Source organism: Lampetra fluviatilis, chromosome 38 (genome assembly GCF_964198595.1).
Source record: "Lampetra fluviatilis chromosome 38, kcLamFluv1.1, whole genome shotgun sequence".
Lineage (NCBI taxonomy): Eukaryota > Metazoa > Chordata > Hyperoartia > Petromyzontiformes > Petromyzontidae > Lampetra > Lampetra fluviatilis.
This window is the reverse complement of record NC_136312.1, coordinates 7185755-7209996: the sequence shown is the minus strand read 5'-3', so window position 1 is coordinate 7209996 and position 24242 is coordinate 7185755. Positions and strand designations below refer to the sequence as shown.

The 24242-nt window shown below is 48.5% G+C and overlaps 1 protein-coding gene across 6 annotated transcripts in view; it reads right to left on the bottom strand.

The window, feature by feature from the left end:
* Positions 1–24242, bottom strand: part of LOC144945601 (IQ motif and SEC7 domain-containing protein 1-like) — a 564126-nt gene that overhangs the window by 114118 nt on the left and 425766 nt on the right. Inside the window, exon 1 of one of the 6 annotated variants that reach the window (XM_078874105.1) lies at positions 1089–1504. The exons of the other annotated variants lie outside the window; for them this stretch is intronic. Coding sequence (XP_078730231.1) covers positions 1089–1165 — 77 coding nt within the window. The 5' untranslated portion in view covers positions 1166–1504. Of the gene's footprint in view, positions 1–1088; positions 1505–24242 lie in introns of those variants that run through there. 6 annotated transcript variants of the gene reach the window in all.

The following is a 24242-nucleotide window of genomic DNA, read 5'->3' as shown; positions in this document are numbered from 1 at the left end:
GAGGGCACATCAGCCTCTTGACTTAACGAGCGAAGGAGGCGTTGCTAGCCACAGCGAGGGTGAGGTCAGCTGGCGGGGTCGGCGATGGGACACTTTGTATCAGCAGCCAGTGGGACCTTGGTGATTCTCCACAGAAGATGCCGCTGACAGCCAAATCAATAAGCATGCAAACTGGCCACAGAGCAGATATCCCGATATGCACCATGCTTCATGCACGTGTTGGTGCGTCGCGGTGGCGAAATGTTAACTACCACGCACGCCTGGTATACAGGAGGTCGTGGGTTCGATCCCGACCCTAACGTCTACTGTATATTTGGATTCTAGATTTGAAGCTTTCGTGACTGCAAGGATTCATACTCTTAGTTCTTTCGGTAAAGTCACGTAGGTAAAAAATGAAATTAAAATTAATACGTGACTTTACCGAAAGAACTAAGAGTATGTATATTTGGAGTCAGGATGTTCTCTCACCCCGTGCTCGTGTGGATTTTACTCCGGGTCCTCCGGGTTTTCCCCTCCACATTTAGAATCAACGTGCATTTAGAGTGTTTGACTGCTCTACATTTCCACGTGATAAGCCACTTCGTTGAGCTATCATTTGTGGCCAGGTCGCTCAGTGGGCATTACCTGGTAAGATACAACAACAAGAATCACTAAAAGATAAAGACCCCCCCCCCCTCCCCATGTAGCCGACTCAGGCTGTTGGGGTAAGGGCTGCTCTGTTAGTGAGTAGCACATATTGACCATACGCGGCACACGAGAGGGTGGTGTGGCCGGGAGAACCACGCCCGGCCGCCTTTGTCTCCCCAGTGCTGATTCTGATATCTGCCACTGATGTTGACCGTGAGTGGCAATCAAACTCACGCCCACTCCCCACATATTCACACGCACAAAGATAAAGATCCCCCGTAGAGCCTTAACAAACTGTTGGGGCAAGTGCTTGTTAGCGAGCACCTGTGAATTCCGGCACGGCACACAAAGGTGGGAAGGGGGGGGAGGTGACCAGCACGACGCCCGGCCGCCTTTGTCTCCCCCCACACATACAGATACACACACAGAGTCGAGCATGGAGAGATTCGCGCTGGGAATACCTCTTGTACGTGCCCCCCTTGGGCTGCGGGCAGAAGAAGTGCCAGTAGTCCAGGCAGAACGCCTTCAGGTTGAACATGGTGAGTTGCCAGTCGACAAGGGCTTTCTCCCGGCTCAGCACGGTACAAATCCCACGTGCCCACTGCTCCGCCGCGTTTTCGCGGTGGCACAAAAAAAACAAAACCGAGCTCGCTTCCGACGAAGAGTCGACGGGCGTCCGAAGTGATCAAGGCGAGGGGGTGGCCACGTCAGGCAGCCCGGCCCCGTCGTTTCTCACAAACGGCCGCATCGTCCCGAAACCGCGGCACCTCCGAATTTGCCCGAGTCACTTGCGAGCTAAAATGTTTGCGGCGTTTGTTTTCCACCCTCCACCACCATCCCACCCCGGGCTGCACCTCGCCACAACTTCGTCCCCACCCCCCCCCGCCAGAGGCTGACGTGGCGTGAACCGTGGCGTGAACCGATGTCCCAGCGTCGCGTTCGCTGGGGCAGGTCCCGAGCGTTGGCGCTGAACGAATCGCCCGCTGGCCGCCACGCGAGGCTTCAACTCTGCTCTGTCCCCTTGCCAGGTCTAAAGTCCAGCGTCAGCTCCAATGGGTGGCATTGTTTACTCGTGCACCCCCCCACCCCCCAATGATTGGATGCGCGTCGCGTTTAAATCCACGGGCAGAGCGGCTCGGGTTGGAGGGCCAGGCCGGGTTGGGACATCCGGAAAAAAAATTCACAACAGCGAGAACAAAAATGTAATAACGATAAAATAAAGCTTTTTTAAAATTATTTTACCAGGTAAGGCCCACTGAGCTTGTTGTTTTCAGAAGCGACGTGACCACAAATGACGGCTCAACGAAGTGGCTTATCACGTGGCAACGTACACCAGCCAAATACCCTCTGAAAAAAAAACCCGAAACCTTAATGAGCGACCGGAGGCAATGAACTCGAGCAGTCGGTAATTGCTCGAACTTTGCGGGGAGCTTGCGCGAGAAGACGCGCGTGCCCTCGCGAGCCGACTTTGCCGTCCGTGTGGCCGCTTCGTTCCTTCGGTTTGAGCCCCGCTTATGCCGCTGAGCCGGGGGGGGGCGAGGCTCAAACGAACAAAGGGTACAAAGAGGCAGGGGGAAAATCGCGCATCAATTATGCAGCTGGTGATGGCTCATGTGACCACTCCCTCCCCCCCCCACCGGTTCCCTTCCCCCACGCATCGACGCAGCCGCGGTCCCCTCTCTATCAACCGCTTCCCTTATCCACCCAACCCAACACACCAGCTTCAGACTCAGTCGTGCCAACAATTCACGCCGCGCTGTGTAAATACATCCAGGGCAACTATTTCGCTAGAGGAAGGTGCGAAGGGCTATTTAAGGGGGCTTACGCGTTCGTGTGAGAGGGAGCGTACGCGTGCACGTGTGTGCCTGTGTGTGTGTGTTGGCCTCCTTCCTCTAGGTCCACCGTAGCAGCCAACAGCGCTAATCGGAGGTGTGGGGAAGGGCAACAAACTACAATGAGTACCTGCTGGGATGTGTAACAACTGCGCCGCTGGAGAGACAAAGGTGGCCGGGCGTGGTGCTGGCCACCCACCTACTCGGTGTGCCGTGCCGGCCTTCATAGGTGCTACTCGCTAAGAGCACTTGCCCCTACAGTCTGTTAAGGCTACACGGGGGGGGGAGGAATATTTGTCTTTGTTGTGCACGCGCGTTCGCGTGTGTGTGCTCACGACCAACCAATGAAGGTGGCGAATGTCTGAACCGGTCCTGGGCATCCCCTAGGTCGACTCAGCCTCAAACGAGTGCCTGGTGCGATGTGTAAACATCACCACCAGGGAGACAAAGGCGGCCGGGCGTGGCGTTGGCCACCCAACCCCTCGTGTGCCGTCCCGGCCTTCATAGGTGCTACTCGCTAACAGCACTTGCCCCTACCGTCTGTTCCAGGCTATACGGGGAGGGATCTTTGTCTTTGTCATTCGGCAGAGCGTCTGCAGTTGTGGGCTCGGGAGTGGCTTTGGGCCATGATCGGTGGCTGCCTTGAACGCAGGCGCGAGTGCCGTGGCTTGGTGAGATTCACGGGGGGGGGGGGGGGGCTCCTTGTCTTCGTCGGGGCTGTGTTGCTGCTCGTTTGTTCATTGCCGCTCTGTTTGATATTTAAAAAAAAAATGCTCAAAGCGAGTGTTTTGGTTTGTTACAAGAACAACGACAGCCCTTTGACTCTTACGTATTTTTTTTTATAAAGAGTTGTTAGCGAGCATCTATTTGAGACGGGCTTTGTTTTTGCCGCAGCGAGCGTTCACGACGAGATGACGAATCTCACTGGCGAGGGATACTGCGGGGGATAAAAATACAGGCATCAAAACGACGGGGGGGGGTGGTTGTGTTACATATTGGTTGTAAAATCAAATGAAGCCATACCAAATGATTGGGCTCCCAGTAAAGCCATTCAAGGTACTTGCACCGTAAAGTGTGAACCTCCGGGTGTGATAAGGCAGTCGATGGGTGGGCCAGCCAGTCGCTCTGCCCCTCTCTCTTGCTCTGAATAAAAGCCACTGCCCCAAACAACGTTATCAGGCAGTGCCAATGGCAAAATGTGGATTCTTTCTCCACGTTATGTATTTATTTAGTGCGTTGGGGTTTTTTTTTTGGACTACCGCGTTGGTACAGGGACAGATATAATTTACGCGTTCTATGATGGAGAGACATTGCCCGAAATGTCACCTATTACAGTATACGTACCGTATATATATTTCCGTTCATGGCAGTGTTGGTTCATGAATGTTCAATTTGTATTTTTTTCTTTGTGTAAATTGATGATTTTTTAAAATTATTTTCTTGGATGTGGTCGACAATGCAGATTTGTTTTCTTGATAACCCCCCCCCCCCATTGATTCCAATGACCCACAAAAACATAATCATTGCAAGATGAGGCATTTGCGTCTCTGCACAGATTTCAACAAGCTGTGCTTATAAGACCGTAGCCTTTCCACCAGCTTATCCTCTCCCCCTCTCTCTGTAGCCTCCCTAAATTTCCACGGCACGACAAAACAGCGAAATAAACAAAACCATTCTTGCCACAGCTTTAGCCAATAACCCCCGACACTCTCTGCACGAGTTCACGATCGTTCGCCTGGAGAGGGGGGCCCTAAAATAATCATATTTCCGGAGTGTGTGCGCCAGCTGTCAGCGTAAATCCCAGAGTCCAAAGCACATAGACCGTCCCCCCCCACACACACACATACTCCGTCCTGCCACTCCCCCATCCCTGCGGCCCGACTCCCCACACACACTCCGCTCAGCGCCACTCAAGCAAAGAAACCTACCCACCCCACCCCCCTCCAGCCACCCCCCCCAATCCGCCACCCCCCACGTAAGCACACGAACGAAAACGGTGTCCGCGCGGTGAAATACGATGGCCGGGGCGGGCGATGAGCGGTAAACGGCAGCACCGTGACTTACTAACGATCGATCGATCGATCTCCGGACTCACGGCAGGTGCATCCTCCTCTTTGCCGGGCGCACATTTTTTTGTTTTTTTGGCGGGGGGGGGGGGGTCAGAGGGCAGGCCCGCGCGGATCCGGGAGGGTGTAAGAAGCTAGCTGGGCTGGTACCTCGGCATCGAAATTCAGTCCAGCGTCCACTGTGGCTGCTTGTGGGTGTGCAGTGTGGCGGTTAGCGCTACGCTGCGCCATGAACCCGGCGATCCGAGTTCGATTCCCGCTCACGGCCAACACCAGTGACGATTATCTAAACCGGTCCTGGGCCTCCCCTAGATCGACTCAGCCTCAAATGAGTACCTGGTGCGGTGTGTAAACATCGCTACTGGGGAGACAAAGGCGGTCGGGCGTGGTGCTGGCCACCCACCACCTCGTGCACCGTTCCGGCATTCATAGGTGCTCGCTAACAGCACTGGCCCCTACAGTCTGTTAAGGCTATCGGGGCGATCTTTGGAGCCCCCCCCCCCCTAAACCCCTCCAAACACACACACCAGGTGTGCATAGGAAGATACTCCTTCTGAATCCCGTGTGGTTCTCACCACTGAGCGAATGGTGAAAGTTTCTTAAATCCTCCTCCATCACCTGGGTCCTCTCAGCTGTACACTATGACGGGGTTCGCCACGGCCAAGTTGACCGGAAGGCCGCGTGCGTTGGAGCAGAGTGTGGGTGTGCCCACCTCTTCCGAGACATTTGGCCAGCGTGGAAGAGTAGGCCAAACATAACCGCCTAGAGCAGGGGGTGGGGAACGTCCGGCAGGGGTGGGGAACGTCCGGCCCGCGGGCCGTATAAGGCCCCGCGAAATCATTTGGTTTTGGCCCTGCCAAGGCAACCGCAGGCGGGACTCGAAATTCAACAAATCTAGGAGCAAACCTGGAAAAGCAGTTGCGAGTAGCAGCGACATCGTCAATAGCAGCTAACATCATCACACGCCTCGCCAAAGAGAAGCAGCTCCAGCCATCGCATTAGGGGCGAGATAATTAAACGTTTGACCAAATATAACAGGCTAATTTTTAAGTTGATAATTTTGTATGGCCCGCGAATGATGTTGTAAAGATCCAAATGGCCCTTGGCAGAAAAAAGGTTCCCTACCCCTGACCAAGAGGCTCCCTCTAGCGGAGTCTCTTCCGGTGGCAGTTGTGTGAGCAAGCAATTGCAGGGCTGCACCTTTACGCTTCCCCCCCTTCGAGTGAGTGACTGAGGGCAGATACCAACTGGCTGAGAAGCATCCGGTGAGTATTGAGACCACGAAAAAAAATCAAGAAATAAGACGCTGAAAGGGATAGGTCAGCGGTAGACTTTGGTGCACAAGAGAGACAGAGACTCGTTTGATTTGGGAAAGTAAAAATAAGCAGATCAACAAATGATCATGAGTGGCATTGCAATGCCACGTGGATGGAAGGAGTAAGAAGTAGGGTCCCGTCTACACACGAGAGAGATTTGTTGACGTAAAAAAGGAAGAGTTTAGAGAGAGAGACAGATGTATATTCTTGGTTCTTTCGGTAAAGTCACGTAGAAGGGAAATAATAAAATAATGTATTTTATCTTTATATTATTTTATTATTTCCTTTCTACGTGACTTTACCGAATGAACCAAGAATATGAATCCCTGCAGTCACGAAAGCTTTAAATCAAAAAGAGAGATGTATGTTGAACTTCTTTCGCACCGTGCTAATTGGAGGTGCGGGGGAAGGACAGCAAACTAAACACAAAAATCAGTTCTAAAGAAATACGTTTTCAAAATTAGATACAAACGCGTAGGTGCCAGTGTCTTTCTAATATCGGAAGGAAGAGCTTTCCAGACGACCGCGGTAGCGCGTCTGAAAGCACGCGATGCAGCGGCCACCTCGTTTGTTCAATAGCCGCTGCAAGGACGACCGGAGTTCGTAGCTTCTAGAGCAGTGGTTCTCAAGTCGTGGTTCCCGCACCACCAGTGGTCATCTGCGGTCCTCCACGTAGTCTGTGGGATGTGATGTAAGCGCGGGTTGATCCGCACCATAACGAAAACCTTTAGACCTAAATTTTTATTTGAAGCTTTCGTGACTGCAGGGATTCATATTCTTGGTTCGTTCGGTAAAGTGACGTAGAAGGGAAACAATAAAATAATTTAAAATAATTTATAAACAATAAAATAATTTAAAATAATTGATGAAATAATTTAAAATAATGTAATGTTTCCCTTCTACGTGACTTTACCGAAAGAACCAAGAATATAAAACCTTCAGACCATTTTGTTTCGGACATTCGTCAATATTTTACTCGTGAGATTTCATAAAAAAAATGAAGCTAGGTAAACAACCGCGATTAAACTTACCCTGAACATCTAAATGCCCCACTCTAAAACAAAATGAACCTTACAACTGCGTAATATGAATAATTGTGAATTGCTGGTATTTAGAGATAAAGGCAGAAAAGTGAATGCGTTTTGTCACAGCGATGGGGGGTCTGTGTGGTTCCGCAGAAATGTTCCCACTGGCTGATTGGCTCGCGGGCTAAAAAAAAAGTTTCAGAACCGCTGATATCGTTGCTGCGAACTCTGCCAACCATCGTACAAAGACGGTCACTGGAGGACCGTCGTGGACCCCGCAGGTGGTTCCGGGGACCACACTTCCAGAACCGCTGGCATCGAGGAAGCGACCGCCGTGACCAAACGAAGGACCGGATGAAGGCCGGGAGTGGTAGCGGGTTCACTCCGTCTCATCATTTTCGTGCGACGACTGACGGATGAGAGAAGAGAGAGGAGGGGGGTGGGGGGAAACGTCGACGGACTGACTCGCTCACTGGACGCGTAATGTGATGCGTAAACAAACGGCAATTTACGTAACTCCCCGCGTCCCGCGATTCGTAAACAACAATTCCGCACGTTTAACGTGCATTTTTAAATCGCCATTATCGCCCCCTTATTACTACTATTATTATGTTTAAACTACCGAAAAAGCTGTCGTCGCTGAAATTGCACGAGAACGAGTTGGCGCGGCCTGTGTGCGTGTGTGTAATTGGCCCTTCAAAGTGTCAGTTCAATAATGCGGCCTCCTCGTTGGAGGGGGTGGGGGGGGATGGGTTCGTTTGCGGTACGGCACAAACCAGCTCGGGCTGCTGTCAAAACAGACGAATGCAGCCTCCTAATGCGCCGCCGGTGTCACGCGCGAGACGCCTACGTTAGTTTGCGTCGCAAGCTGCTCGAGTTGCAAAGCGGTCAAATCTGTTTCGCTGCCGCGCGCTAAACCGCTGGCGGTGGTAATTGTCAGCGCGCTCCATTTATGGTCCCGAGGTAGCTGGTTCGAAACCATCCACCCATCCACCCCCCCCCCCTCCGCACATCATCCGGCACGGCCGATTGAAACGACGGAGCAAGTTACAACCGAGTGGCGTCGACTGTTGATCCGCTATGAAGAAAGCAGTGGTTTACGTGAGCGAGCGTCCCCTCCCTCTCTCCCTCCCCTCCCTCCCCTCCCTCCCATCCCATTGCAGGTCTGCCCAGAGGTTCCTGGATGCCGTGCCAAATTGCCAGGCGAGGTCTCCATTATTCATTTGCGACAACAACATTGTGTGAGGTCCGGGGCAAATTGCACCCCCACCCCCCCCATCTCTCTCTCCCATCTCCCCCCCACCGTTTTGGGGGCAGCCCTGCCCCTTCGGTGACGACGTGGCCGATGAGGTGACGAAGAAGAGATTCGGCGGCCTCAAGCCCTTTCACGAACACTCGTCTCTCCCGCCCGTCAGGTCACGGCCTCCCGTCAATGACGACCGCGCGTGGGCAAACGCGAGACGCGGCTCTGCATGCAGTGCGCTCGTATTTGTCCGCAACCTTTGACCTTTGTTTTGTTATTGTTTGTTTGTTTGGTTGTTGTTGTTTAAACGGGCAGCGCGCGCTTGAGAACCCGCAGCTTAATCCGGCGCAAGGCGTTTGGTACGAACTCAAAACCGCCCGCCGCGCCACGCCATCGACTCCTCCGGCGAGGGAGCGCGCCGGATCCATCGATCTCGAACGGCTCACCAGCACCGAGCGGCGCGCTCCGTCACCTGCCGACGCATCGACAGTCGCCGCAGCCACGCAGTCGCCCCCCCCCCTTCACCCCCATCCGGCAGGACGAGAGGCGCGCAGCTCAGAGCTGCTGGGTGCGTGGAGGTAGCCAGGGGCCACCACGGTGGCTAGGAGATGCTAAACACCTCGCCTGGTATACAGGAAGTCGTGGGTTCGATCCCGACACTGACGCCTGCTGTATATTTGGAGTTTGCATGTCTCTCTCTCTCATCATCATCACGGTGGCTAGGAGATGTTAACTATCTCGCCTCGTATACAGGAGGTCGTGGGTTCGACCCCGACCCTGACGCCTGCTGTATATTTGGAGTTTGTGTGTGTGTCTCTCTCTCTCATCATCATCACGGTGGCTAGGAGATGTTAACCACCTCGCCCGGTATAAGGAGGTCGTGGGTTCGATCCCGACCCTGACGCCTGCTGTATATTTTGAAGTTCACGCAATCAATTCCCGTGGTCGCGTATATTTTTATCCCGATCCTCCGTTTTTTTCTCTCTCCACATTTATAAACATGCATTCCCAGTATTTGGCTACTGAACTTTACATTTCCACGTGATGCGCCACTTTGTGATAAGCTATATGTCGCGGCCAGGTCGCTTTAGAAAAAAATAGCTATAAAGCTCCGTGGGCCTCACCTCCTGTTGACATGGGTCTTTTGTGGCAGTCGTTTCCACGACCGCTGGGAAGCGAACCGGACTGGGTTTACAAATCAGAAATAAATAACGACCCCGCCCCTCCCCTTGTCATATTTGCCTCGACGCGCACAATGAAAGTATTCTGGGAGTTCATCTTATTGGCAGCGTTGGGTTCAACACGAGCCTAACTCTGGACTGGTTTGGCGATCTCTGTCCCATCAGCAGAGTCGGCCTCGCTTGAATCAGTGCTGGTGAATATCCTGATAGTCATAAGCGAGGACCCTCCCTGCTAGAAACGGGTTTGATGTAAAACCATAGCAGGCGTCCAGTTTAGGGGAGGGGGCGTTGCCCCCCCGTGCCCCCCTCCCCCCACGCAAACTCCACCCATGCTCACATCCCACTTCCATACCGTTCCAAAACCACGCAACGGGAAAAATTTCAGCACGGACAGATCTTGGCGTAGCCTGGCGCAGCTTCACCCGAACCTAAACGAGGGTGGTGAGGTGTAAGGGTGGGGGGCGATGAGCCTATAGGTAGCCGCGGGAGCTCATTGAGGGTGGGAACAAAGGATCCGTGACCTTTCTGCCGACATCAGAACGGCCCAAGGCCGCTCGGCAGTTGAGTAGTGCAGCATTAGCAATCCGCGTGTGTGCCGGCGGGGTCAGGAGGCGATTGGAAACAGACACTCAGTGCAACCCTTTGTTCATACCCCACTATTGAAGACAATTATAAATAAATACATCGATTACACACCAGGGTGAGTGCTATCGAAGCACGTGTCAGTCGGCGGAGTTGTTTGACCGCACATCACCGCAGTCACGAATGCGGGCTCGGTGTAACCGGAGCCCAGAACTTGCTCAGGCGTCACTCGCCACTGATGTTAACCGCGGCTCGGAAGCTAAGCGAGGTCTCCGGGTTTGAGGAGTCATACGCTAACCAGTGTGCCACCACTCCCCCCCCCCCCCCCACTTTCCCCTACTTCTAGTAATACTTATCTGTTTAACACGTAGGCTTTCGCGACCAATATAATTCATTTTCGATTTAAAGCTTTCATGACTGCAGGGATTCATCTTCTTGGTTCTTTCGGTAAAGTCACGTAAAGGAAAATAATAAAATAAAAATAAAACATAATAAAATAATATAATAATAAAATAAAATAATATAATATTTTATTATGTTTTATTTTAATTTTATTATTTTCTTTCTACGTGACTTTACCGAAAGAACCAAGAAGAAAAATATAATTCATAATAAAGGTTGAGATCGCGTGAGTAAAAATGTGTTGTAACCCTCCACCACCCGACACAGCGAATTAGAAACTCTACAACATTTGCAATTTGCTCTCCAACACACCGGTGGGCTGAAGTAGTCACTAATTGGCGTTTTGTTTACGTGACAAATCCCTCGCTAATTGGCTGTGTCTGATGGTGGAGTGTTACGACGCGTTTATACTTACGCGATCTAACATCCTTTATTATGAATACTACTCATCTGTTAATAACCCTCCATTAATAATCTGCTATTAATACCGTCTTCAAAAGCCGCATTCATATAACCCTCTAACAACGCATGGCATTGTTTGAGATAAACACATTCCTGCGGAGGGAGCTGGTAGGAACGTTGGGTTGCTCGGTCAATGGCCAGGGTCAACGGCGGCGTGGTGTATTCCGCAAATATGCCTGACTGTGAGGGCGGGCACAAGCTGGCGTGAGTAGGTTAAACGTTGAGTTTTATAAGGGCACCACGAGGTGACCAGCCCCTCCCCACCCAGCCCCACCCCTCCCACCCCCCACCCAGCCCTACCCTCCCCACCCAGGCCATCCCCACCCTCCCCTCTCCACCCAGCCCCACCCCTCCCATTTTTGGATGCACGACGGACGGACGGACACAATAATCCCCTGTGGGCTGGTGGAACCAGGAGGTTCCTACCAGTATTAAACGATCGTTCCTCCGACGCGTGTCTCTCAGGTGTACACCGCACGCGTCTCACGAGACGCAATGGAACGTGGGGCCTTCCCAGGTCAGTGGGGCTAGGTGACCTTACCAGGTGGCACGTGAGGTCACCTCGGAGTAAGTCAGCCAATGATCGTGACCGTTTCGCGCAGCGGAGGCTGGCGTAGTTTCATCAGCCTAGCCCCCATTACCTTGCGGACACTGAGGCAACAGCAAAGCACGCCGCGCCGTGGCGGACGAACGCGAACAAAGGAGAAAACCTCTCTTCTTGGTTCTTTCGGTAAAGTCACGTAGAAGGGAAATAAGAAAATAAAAAAATAAAACATAATAAAATAATTCTCATTATGTTGTATTTTAAATATTTTGTTATTTAATTATGTTGTACTTTTATTATTTTATTATTTCCCTTCTACGTGACTTTACCGAAAGAACCAAGAAGATGAATCCCTGCAGTCACGAAAGCTTTACATCGAACAGGAGAAAACCTCGCACGGCAGAGCTGCGTGGGTCACCTCACTGCCTCTCGAATAAATGTCGACGGCTCTGGCCGCAGAGACTTGTCTGTTTTACCTCTCAAGTGCAAGTGAATACCACGAACGCAGAAACTCCGTGCTGTCTTTCCGAATAGAAATGAAAGTGCGCTTCAGGCAATCAGCTGAGTGGCTTTGGAGGCCAAAATGATCAAGCAGCAATTGGTCTAGCAAGCGAACTCCGGACCGGTTTCGGCCTTCTGGGTCTAATCAGCAGAGACAGCTCCGTTAAGCAAATGCCTCTGGATTACCCGCTGTTATTGGCAAGAGCTCTCCGTTACAAAAAACGTAAAACCGCGTGTATTCACAACGCCGCTGTTTGCTGACCGTCTGCAGGATTGGGTTACAAGTCTTACGGTCCCTCGGGTATCCTGTGTCTGTCTTTCTTATAGTGTGAATTTACTCGTCTTCTTGGCGACCACTGCCCCCAACATTAACTTCTGGAAACATTACAACGGTGGGGTTGTTCGCGTTCCAACAGTTCTTGACTTCGTATGTATGTACGTACGTTGCACTTCTTTCGCTCCGTACGTAGCCAAACGCGCTAATCGGAGGTGCGGTGGGAAGGACAAGAAACTCAACACAAAAAGCAGTTCTCAAGAAACGAGTTTTCAAAATTTAGATAAAAGTGCATAGCTCCCAGTGGCTTCCGAATATCGGTTAGGAAGAGCGTTTCAGACGGCCGGAGTAGCGCATCGGAAAGCGCGCACTGCGACGACCGTCTTTGTTCGATGATTTAGACAAAATACGACTGCTGCTGCGAGGACGACCCCATGTTCGTAACACCTCGAGCAGTGGTTCTCAGAGTGTGGTCCCCGCACCACCGCTAAGTCAGCGACAGGTCCTCGTCTAACACTGAAACACATGAAAGCAGTTCTCACAAAACGAGTCTTCAATCTCGATTCAAACGTGCGCTGTGGAGGGCGATCGCGCAAGCGCGGAGAGGGAATGCGTCACACAGACGACGCCGCCGGTGTCTGGACACGATGGCGGTGCGCGCGTAAGATGAGTTATTGACGTCGATTAAGCGCAGGAATTCGATGAACTGTAGATTCGAAGCACGTGGGGAAACGTGCCACCATGGCGCATTGTCCTCTGCTACCCCCGTGGTCTCAAACGCCCTTTGCCCAGCCATCTGTGCTGATGGCTGCCTGCTGCTGCTCAAGTCTAGGCGCCAGGAAAACCATTTTTTGCACACCCTGCTTATGACCGAACGCCTCTCTATACAATACAAATACACCCCTTGTTATTCAATAAAAAAATATTTGCGAGCTTTACGATCACATTTGTAGGGGATCCGTTAATCCGCATCGCGTTGTGCTGTACAGTTGTCTTGAGATGCAGTGGACATTTGGACGCTGTGTAAATGCACAATGAATTGTATTGTACCGGGACATGGACTCGATTCAATGGTCCCCGATGAATTGATCTTGAGCTTGCCAAAGGTGAATCATTGACCCTGACGAGTGGAACTATCCATTGTTATCATCAGTCCCACACCCCCCTCCTGGGAAGCCAACGATCCATGATTCATCGAGCGGTGACCCCAATTTTACGAGCTCCAACTCCAACGGCTACGAAACCCGGACTTAAACAAACACACAACGCACGCGTGAAATAGATAAACTATATATTGTTCTTCTTGGTTCTTTCGGTAAAGTCACGTAGAATGGAAATAATAAAATAATAAAATAAAACATAATAAAATAATAATCTTATTTTATTATGCTTTATTTTTATTATTTTATTATTTCCATAATAATAAAATAATAAAATAATACTCTTATTTTATTATGCTTTATTTGTATTATTTTATTATTTCCATTCTACGTGACTTTACCGAAAGAACCAAGAAGATGAATCCCTGCAGTCACGAAAGCTTTAAATCGAAATCTATCTATTGTTGTTAAAAAAAATAACCCCCCCCAAACGAACTGGCTAAGCCAATGTAACAAGTGCTCCCTCGTAAAATTCGTAAAGCCACGAGAGCAGGACAACGGCAATTGCAAGTGTGGGCTTCTCATCTGCATTGCCAACAAATACAAACTGGCTGGGCCAAGCGAAAGGTCCTCAGAAGCCAAGCGAGCAAGTGGAATCGACGAAGCCCGAAAGCTCTCTCCATCCTCGTTAGACAGTCGCGCAATCGGTGGCGACGGCCAGCTCCAGCCGAGCAGAAAATTACCGCCCAGTTGGGAGTGTGGTGGGGGGAGGGTGGGGGGAGGGTGGGGGGCACCATCCCGCTGGCACGGACACAAGGAGATGGCCACATCGGGGGGCGGTGGGGGTGGGGGGCGCTCCCCCGCCATCGGTTCGCACGCGGCACGGAGCTGGGCTGTTGCACGGTGGACCGGTGCCACTTTCCTGAATCACCTCGCCACGGGCGCGCCGCGGGGGTCGTTCTGAGAGGAGGCGCGAACAATTTCGCACAAAGCGGGGTCCCCTTTGTTCGTTCGCCACGTGCACCCCGCTGCACGGACGAATGTTTTATTTAAGATAAAAAAAATATGTTGACGCTTTTTTTTTTTACCGGATAAGGCCCGACTCAGCTATGTGGCTCTTTTTTTCGGAAGCCACGTGGCTATCACAAAGGACAGCTCAACGAAGTGGGCTTATCACGTGGGCATTTATCACAGCCGAATACCCTAAACGCGTGACGTTGACTCTAAATGTGGAGGGAAAAACCCGGAGGACCCGGAGTAAAATCCACGCGACCACGGGGAGAGAGACACAGGGTCAGGATCGAACCTCCTGTATACCAGGTGAGGTAAAGAACATCTCGCCACCGTGACGCCCCGTCACATTCCCAACGCATGGAACATTCCAGCAATAATAACAACAACAACGCAAAAGTATCCGCTCACTGTCGTCGGGAAAGCGAACGACTCGAAGGCGGGAAGATCCACAGACAAGCAGGAAGGCAGCCCACATGGTTGAGCCGGCGCCAACAAGTGCCCAAGCTCTGCACTCCTCTATATATTAAGGTGTGTATGGCCAATTTAACCAGTATTGTGGGAGAAAGCCAGAGCATCCGGTGAATATCCGTGCATGCGAGGGGGAAACACTCGATGCCAAACAGACTGTAGTGCATCCTCCTGGCGAGTCAGGGTATGGCACCTCCTCTATGGGAAGGGAGATGTACAACTCTTGCGTGATCCACCAACCATTGTTACATCCACAGTGCTGGATTGCAGGCCACGTGCATAGCCAACCCCACCCATCCTCACTTCCCCACCGCTAATAAACATACTGCTCATTCATCTTCTTGGTTCTTTCGGTAAAGTCACGTAGAAGGGAAATAATAAAATAATAAAAATTAAACATAATATGAAACATAATAAAATAATTTTATTATGTTTTATCGATTTTTTCCCCTTCTACGTGACTTTACCGAAAGAACCAAGAAGATGAATCCCTGCAGTCACGAAAGCTTTAAATCGAAATTTATACTGCTCATTGCTACAGATCGTATGCATTCTTCATCCGTACTTACAGAGCCCGTTGTTGGGACTTCATCGGGTTGGTCACATTTAACAATTGTGTATATTTTGTCTTGGAGCGTGCCAGCCTCCCCCCCTCAAGGTCATTCAGATTGTCGAGCTATTGACGTCGCGTCCCAAAACGAAGAATCCAATTTGGATCTTTCGCGTTGGACAACAGGCACACGGAAGCAGACCTCACAGAGCTACATCTCAGATGGATTTTTCTATTTCTCCAAAGTTATTCACTGCTGATGAATGACCAGGCATACAGAGAGGGGTTGAGGCGAGGGGGGCCTGCATTACAGTACCATGACATCAAAGTTGCATTATCAATAAGTCCTTTAAAATCTCAAACACAGGCGCTGCGTGTGTCATAACGAGGTCAATTAAGATGGGAATTACGAACACCCTTTCAAGTGAATGGTAAAAAAAAAAATACTTCGCAATTATATCCGTTATATAGAGCACCACTTTGTGGAAAAAATCAACAGTGATTGTCCTCTCTGGACAAAGCCCTGCCGTAGGACTGAGGAATTTCCACCGTCGGCTCCGGGCTGAGAATTTGTCACTGCGTTAATTGGTCATTTGAGAAAAAGAAAACACAACAAAACAAAAAAAATCGCCGTGATTTTTTCTTTGCAAGTAGACACGTGGGGGTTTTTTTTCTCTTGAACACTAAATCATTACGAGTCTTCAATGCAATTCAAACCCAAGGCTGCGCTTTTACATTCTGTTTTCATTTGTGCTGACCGCCTGGCCCTGACACCCAAGGGCTCACAAACACTCAGAGGCCCCAATGAGAGGCCAGCAGTGGGGGGGGAGGTTTCTACCCCCCCCCCACCCAGAGAACAACTCATGGCCCCATTGGCACGCCGAGATGACTCCATTATTTCCATGAAATCACCGCGCGTTGCGTGCCAGAATCGTGAACGTTTGAATCCTCAAGAGCCTCATAATTGGGGATGGTGTGGTGCTCATTGTGTTCGGCAGTGGTGTGCCAAGTGCATCAGAGGGCATTTCATGCGGGGAGTGATCTTGGAGGAACCATCGTCTGCTATTGTGGTGGTGTTTTGTTTAACCCGTGGGGGACTTCACAGACATTAATTTAGCCTCCCCCCCCGTCTCTTTTGATTCATGAACTCCTAGCGAGACGACAGAGGAGATGGAGGCACGAGAATGGAGACTCCGCGAGATGAGTTGAAATGTAGACAACCAAACAGAAAGTTATCGGCGCAACGTGATGAGAGAGGAGAGATGCACACAGGTCCGAGGGTTTTGGCGAAACGAGAGAGAGATGGGAGATAAAGGACACGGATAAAGCGAAATGAGCAAAGAGAGAAACACAAAATATCGCGATGAGAAAGTTCGACAAAGCGCTGTTATGCACGTTTTACGTTTGTTGGGATTTGAACTCGAGCTGATATTGGGTTCACTCCTACCTCAATTATACACCCAGGACCCCTCGAACTGGTTGGGGGCCGACACATTTTGCTGAGCTTGCGTGCGCTTAGCGCAGCCGCCGCTTGTCTGCTAATCGAATTAAACGCTCAAGATATAATTTTCGCCAAGGCACGGCTGGTGGGACGAGACTTCTTCCAGCCTGTGAGGAGATGTGCAGCGTAAGGACCTAGGTTCGATTCCCGACTTGGGTGCCATTCTATGTTTGTATGTTCTCCCCCTGTTCTGAATGGGTTTCCTCTGGCTCCTCAAGTTTTCTCCCACAGCAAAAATACCCCCCCCACACCCCGCCCCTCCCCACCCCCCATCAAATGTAGCTTAATATTGGCCAAATATTTCGCTGTGAAAAATGACTCACAATCTATTAAATTGGGATAACGCAAAGCATCAACATCGCCTCCCCATACTGCGAACACTGCCAGAACCCCCTCCCCCGCAAAATAACGTTGAGCTTCGGTGAGTGAAGCTTTATCCTGGGTAAACAAAGCCTAACAACAACAACAACAACAAATCCAGTCGTAATGTACGCGTGCAACCTCTTTCGACACCGTACGCCGCCAACCGCGCCGAACGGGAGCTGCGGTTCATGTTGGCCGCCCGACAAATTCCGAGCAACTTGGCGGTGCTGGCAGGGGCCTGATGGAGAACCGTTGGGTTCCAGCGGCGACCCCTTCCACGCGGCCTGGCCGAGACTCACAGTGGCCCCGCTCGTCAGGCAAGCAAACGGCGCCGGTGGCCGTCTCGCCACGGGCTTCACCACCGATTCGTTAACGGCGATCATTTTCTCGATTTGCAAATCGTGGGGCCGGGATCTTGCGCCAGAGGTTGCCATCAACCGTGCGAAATTTCGGGCATCGCCTTCATGGGGAAACGGAATCGCACCGAAGTGGTCGGCACAGGAAAATAATGGTGGGGAGGGAAACGGGTAATTATCTTTTGCATCATTTTTCATTTAACAATTGCGTCCCACAATGCTTGCACGTCAATTAGCCGGTCCCTTACACGAATTACACAAAGAAAAAAAAACCCATTTCGATTTAAAGCTTTCGTGACTGCAGGGATTAATCTTCTTGGTTCTTTCGGTAAAGTCACGTAGAAGAGAAATAATAAAGTAATACAAAAATTATTATATAATTTTATTTTATTTTATTATTTTATTAAGTTGTATTTTTTATTATTTTATTATTTCCCTTCTACGTGACTTTACCAAAAGAACTAAGAAGAAAAAAAACCCCACTTACTTAGCAAAAAAAAAAGAATATATAAATAATGTGAAAAAAATAGACATGACAAGAAAATGATAATCACAGAGAAAATTAATTAAAAGAAATAAATATACACACACATGGGAGCAATGATATGGTAACAAAACAACTTTAAAGGGAATGTTCAATGTAAGATAATTGCCGTTAAGATGCGAATAACAAAATAGAATCGAAAAGTTTACGATCATACGATTAACAAGGCAATAAAAATCAACGGGAACGGCAAGCCACTATAAAGTTTTAATGTGATATTTTTTCTTATTGTTCAGTGATATATCACTTCCCTTTCCTACGTTCAATTGTTCCTCTTCACAAGACCATTTGGATCACTAGAGGAGCCTTCTTCTTGTTTATTTCGGTAAAGTCACGTAGAATAGAAATAATAAAATAATAAAAATAAAACCTAATAAAATAATTCTCACGACGTTTCGGCCACAACGCAAGCAGCCGTCCTCAGGTGAAGAACAGGTCTTTCGAGAAGACAGAGTGACTTTACCGAAAGAACCAAGAAGATAAATCCCCGCAGTCACGAAAGCTTTAAATAGAGGAGCCTTGTAATGGCGTCTACATCTACAAGTGGTGTACAAACACGGGAACAATAAGACGGCATCTGGAGACTTTGAAAAAGATGGATGGTTCTTAAACAAAACACTTCTTCTTCTGCTGCTGCTGCTGCTGCTATCTGCATCGTGACGTGACGAATCGATTGGGAACTCCTCTCACCGAGGAGTGCAACTCCGTGCGTGCCCCGGCGATTTGGTGCACGCGCGAGATATTCTGTTCACGGGACTTCTCCCGAAAAAAACAATATTCAAGTGGCAATCTTGATTTGAAGCTTTCGTGACTGCAGGAATCCATACTCTTTGGTTTATTTTATTTTATACCTACGTGACTTTACCGAAAGAAGCAAAGAGCATTCAAGTGGCACATTAAAAAAAAACGTATTTACACACCAGGGGGCAGCACTTTGCCCGCACACTGCGCTACGATACTGTTTGTCACAATGCCAAGGCGATATTATACTCATGGGTTTTTTCGGTAAAGTTACGTAGGTAAAAAAAAATAATAAATTCAATCACGACGTTTCGGAGGCAACACAAGCTTCCGTCTTCAGGTGGAAGCGTCACAGAAAAATTACTGAAACGTCGTGATTTAATTTATGTTTCATTTTTTACCTTCGTGACTTTACCAAAAAAACAAAGAGTATGAATCCTTGCAGTCACGAAAACTTCAAATCTAGAATCAAGGCGGTATAGTTTAACAGGCCACAATAGGCACTGCATCTAAGAAACTAAAGGGCCTTCGAAAAAAAAAGATGTGGACCATGTTTTGTATTGTATGTATGATAATAAAAAAAATACAAGATATTTTCCTGAATAAATATATTTCTGTAGCAAGGATAGGCACAGTTTTTATACAAAGATGAAGAGTCACGTCTTAAAGCTTTCGTGACTGCAGGAATTCATAGTATTGGTCTTTCGGTAAAATCTTTGAACCTATTTATGTGACTTTACCGAAAGACACAAGAATAGGAAGAGTCATGTGAATGGGCAATTGTTTTTCTTTCAAAAGGTGAAGAGAAATTACCACCGGAGATGAACTTTTGGAGATTTGTTTTCACTGCAAAAATTTGCTAAATAACATCTTCAAATGGTGTTTTTCGCACATGCTCATTCTCAACAAAGAGAGCAGTGCGAGGGAAGACGAGACGTTGTTGTGCATCACGTGAGAGAAGCAGTAACATGGAGCAGCACCACTAGCAACGTGTAGAAAGTGATCACTGAAGGCCCACGAAACAGAAGTGATTCGGGCCTCCAAGAACCTTAATCCGAGCCTGCACGATGCATTCGAATCAATGGGCTCGAATTCTCAGAGTTAGAATTTAGTAACAAAAATAAATAAATACCCACATTGTTTAGATTTAAAGCTTTCGTGACTGCAGGGATTCATCTTCTTGGTTCTTTCGGTAAAGTCACGTAGAAGGGAAGTAATAAACTAATAAAAATAAAACATAATAAAAGAATTTTATTTAAAAATAAAACATAATAAAATAATTTTATTTTATTATGTTTTATTTTATTATTTTAAATAATAAAAATTAAACATAATAAAATAATATTATTTTATTTTATCATGTTTTATTTTTATTATTTTATTTCTTCCCTTCTACGTGACTTTACCGAAAGAACCAAGAAGACCCACATTGTTGTTAGAACGTATTCTACAGATGGTGAAAGACGCTCTGGACTGCAAGACGCACCTTCCGCCATCTCGGGAACACGGTGTCAATAGAAGTTACACCGATCTCCGTTCCAATAATAACCAATAGTCTGCCATTCGCCACGAAGTGACGGTGACGTCACCACGGCGGCGCCTGTGCCAGGCTAGGTGCACTTTGAGGCTGCCACGTGAAGTGTCGAAGGCTCGCTGCTGACAGGAGGATCACGGGACAGACCCCAGGTGCCACGGGTTGGCTGACTGAGGTGACTGGCAGATGTACACTGTTACATTGCTTATGGCTTTATTTTGGTGATTTCGAAAAGTTTTTTGGTTTGGCCATGTTTGTTTGTTGTAGTACGGAGTTAGAATGATGGATTTAATATAAGTTGTCTTATGACTGTTGTTGTTGTTGTTTGACTTGCATCCCACTGGGATTTTTGCACAGCGTTGGTGTACACGGTGCTTTTTTTCTGGAAGACTTTGCAGTTTTTTCCTGGATTTTTCTGTTTGCGCGTAGTCACTTTAAGATGTTTTCTTGTTCATGCACAACCTGCCAGATCATACGACGCACACTCCGTGACGTTTGCGTTGTGTTGAAATGAGGGGTCTTACAATCCGGTACATACGGTATTGATGTGTTGTGTCTTAGCCTGCTGACCAGGCTCCATGCACTAAGACAGAGGGGTCAGCAAATCAAAATAACAAAGAAGATTCGGGACAAAACGAAAAATTTCATGAGCCGCAATGCACGTGAACACATGCAGACATAACGTCGTGAAACAGTCCTTAAAGAGTCACATGCCACGGCTTCGCAGTCGTTGTTTGCCGGATCCCCTGCACTCAGAGAACCTCACTCCCCCAGCGTCATCGCAATTGGATGGCAGATAAGTTGGAGTTGAACCCACGGACTCAGCAGTCTGTGACTCGTCGAGACTCAAGATTGACTCAAAGCTTTCGTGACTGCAGGAATTCATATTCCTGGATCTTTCGGTAAAGTTACGTAGATAGGTTCAAAGAGAATAACATAAAAACTACGACGTTTCGACCGCAACGCAAGCGATCGTCATCAGGAAAAAAAAGACGACCGCTTGTGTTGCCATCGAAACGTCGTAGTTTTTTTTTGTTATTTTTGTTATTTTATTTAAACCTATCTCCGTGTCTTTACCGAAAGACCCACGAATATCAGCGAGACTACTTGGGCCGCGTCGAATTTGTTGCGTCGCCTTTTTGTTTTGTTTTGCGCGTACGCAAAACCTTTTTTTTTATTTTTGTAAAAAAAAAAAATCTTAAACGGGAGTCAGCACGGCGTGTCCAAGGGAAATAATTAAAAGCTATTCACACTAATGAACAAGAATGCATTTCAGCAAAGCCCGTTCCGCAATGCAACCATTACAAGCTATTAACCTCTTTTTTTTCGTTGGGTACACACTGCTGAATTACATTTTCCATGACGCTCCCATTTACGCAGCCAAATATAACCCTAATCGCCCCCCCCCCTCACCACCAACACACCAATACTCGTTATTTAAACGCCCAGAACTAAGGAGGCACAGTCTGCATTGCATTAATGGCATCTCAGTCAAGAGTAAGTAATGCAACGCGAGTGGTTTTCATTTCAACAAAAAGTGTCCGTGTCAAAATAACAGTTGGGATTTGGCATGCAGCATTATTGCAGCATGTCCTATGAACACTTAACGTGACATTTTATTCAAACCAATCCAGGAAACGGACCTACCAACAAATCTCACCGCCCTCCCACCCCCACTGTTATGTTTCATTATGCAATTTCGAAAGATCTGCCGTAGCTACAACGTGTACCCGTTGATGTTAGCGGAACAACAATATAACGCGAAACATATACAACTTACAATTGGCAACGATCCGAGCACTGGCCCTACTTCGTAGCAGAGAGAACGCTATGTATAATTAATCAGTGTTATCAACACACTTGTGTGCACATGTAACAAGCCCTCATCTCCACCCACGGCTGAATGAGGGCGTCCGCTTGCCTCGCGTGGGGCGGGGTGGTGGAGTTTGGACATACTTCACCACGCTGGGTCAGCACGGCTTGGTGAAAGCTGGCAGCAGAGTAGACAATGGTAGAGTACACCATACAAATTATACTGCACCGCGCCTCATATCTATCGCATAGCGGCCTCCCGCGGCTCATAATCAACGGCAGGGCTCAACGTTCGCGCAACTCCCCGAGCTCGTCACGCTCGTTCCGGCTGGTTCAGTCACATGAGGTCCCCCCCCCCGCTACTAAGCGCCACGAGAGAACACGCGCTAAATGCCATGGGATTGTGAAGGATCTTGTGACACCGGGCAAGACCCCCTTTCTTTAAAAGTCTCACGGAATCGCAAAAGCGGCTTTAAATTAATGCTAGAGTCCAGCCGCGCGCTCGTGAATTCGCACGGATGGGGCTTTTGCGCGCGTGGCCTTTGTCACAAATGTCCAATTTTTTTACTCAAATATATATAATTTTTTTCTTTATAAAACTGGCAAATCCCTCGAGATGGGTGGGACGTATCCGAGTGTCCAAGGGAGGCGATCACGTAATGACCGCGAGTACAAAATGTAGGTTTCCCTCGCTCGCGCTTTTCACGAGGTAGATGCATTCCATAAAAAAAAATGGGGGGCGCGGTGGGGGGTGCGCACAAAGCGAAACCGCACGAGACAGATACGCCTATTAGGAAGCCAATGGAGCCATGCACTTTTAAATCTACACGAGATTGAAAACGAATTTCTATAGAAGTGTTTTTTTCTGTTTAGTGTATTGCCCGTCCCCCGCGCCACCGATCAGCACGGTTGGCTACGTACGGTGCGAAAGAAGGTAAACATACGGACACAAACAGTGCTGTCGAAACTACAACCTTTAGACGGTACGTGTTCACCACTTTTTTATTTTATTTTTTCTAACAAATCCAGATATGTTTCGATTTAAAGCTTTCGTGACTGCAGGGATTCATCTTCTTTGTTATTTCGGTAAAGTCACGTAGAAGGGAAATAATAAAATAATAAAAATAGAACATAATAAAATAATTCTCACGGCGTTTCGGCCACAACGCAAGCAAGCAGCCGTCCTCAGGTGAAGAACGGTTTTTCCGACAGACCTGTTCTTCACCTGAGGATGGCTGCTTGCGCTGTGGCCGAAATGTCGTGAGAATAATTTAATAATATTTTATTTTAATTATTTTATTATTTCCCTTCTACGTGACTTTACCGAAAGAACCAAGAAAATAAATCCAGATATGTTTACGCAAAGTCGCGCAAAGATCGTGCGCAGTCAAGGCCGTTCCCGCGTGAGCACCACTCCGACTTGCACCTTGCCCACCCTTCCGCTCACTCCGGGGTTCGTTCCGGGGCTCCGTGTCAAAACGTGTCGCGTCTCCGCGTCTTCTCGCAAGTGCGCGCGGCCCACACTCTGTCGAGTGAGAAATCACGGCCAATGCAATCGACGCGGCGACGGAGCGTCGATTGCATCTCCCTGTCTCTAGGGTAACAACGCAAGCGGAATTGCAGCCGTTTTTTCTGCGACTTCAGGACGTTCCAGATATCTGGTGACCCCCAATTAATTGTCCCCGAATATATATATTTGCAAATAAATGTTATTCCTTTGCATGTTAATTTCTGTTTAAAAATAAAACTTACTTTGAAAAAAATCTATTTTATTAAGTTTTATATAATTAAATGGGGGGGGGGGGGGGGGGTGGTCACATGACATCTGGACCACGCTGTAACATCAGTCATACGAGAGGAGAATAAGACGAAGCAGAACCCTCCATGGCGTGTCGTGTAAGAGAAAAGAGAGAGAGAGAGGAATCGTCCGTGGGATCTTTTAAATTCCGCACTCAGGACTCGCCTTCCTAACCTCGCGCTACCCTCGTTTTCATTGTGGTGGGATAGCTGATACCGGTACAGTACAACTTAAACGCATTACAGTATATATATTGCTTCATTTCATTTTTGTGTACGAGCGCTTTGTTACACTTATGTGAACTGCGCATTTTTTTTTTTTTACAAATTAATATCGATTGGTATTGATTGAATCTCATAAATAAACGTTGCACGCCGCTGGATCACGCGAGGCATTTTCTCGAGTC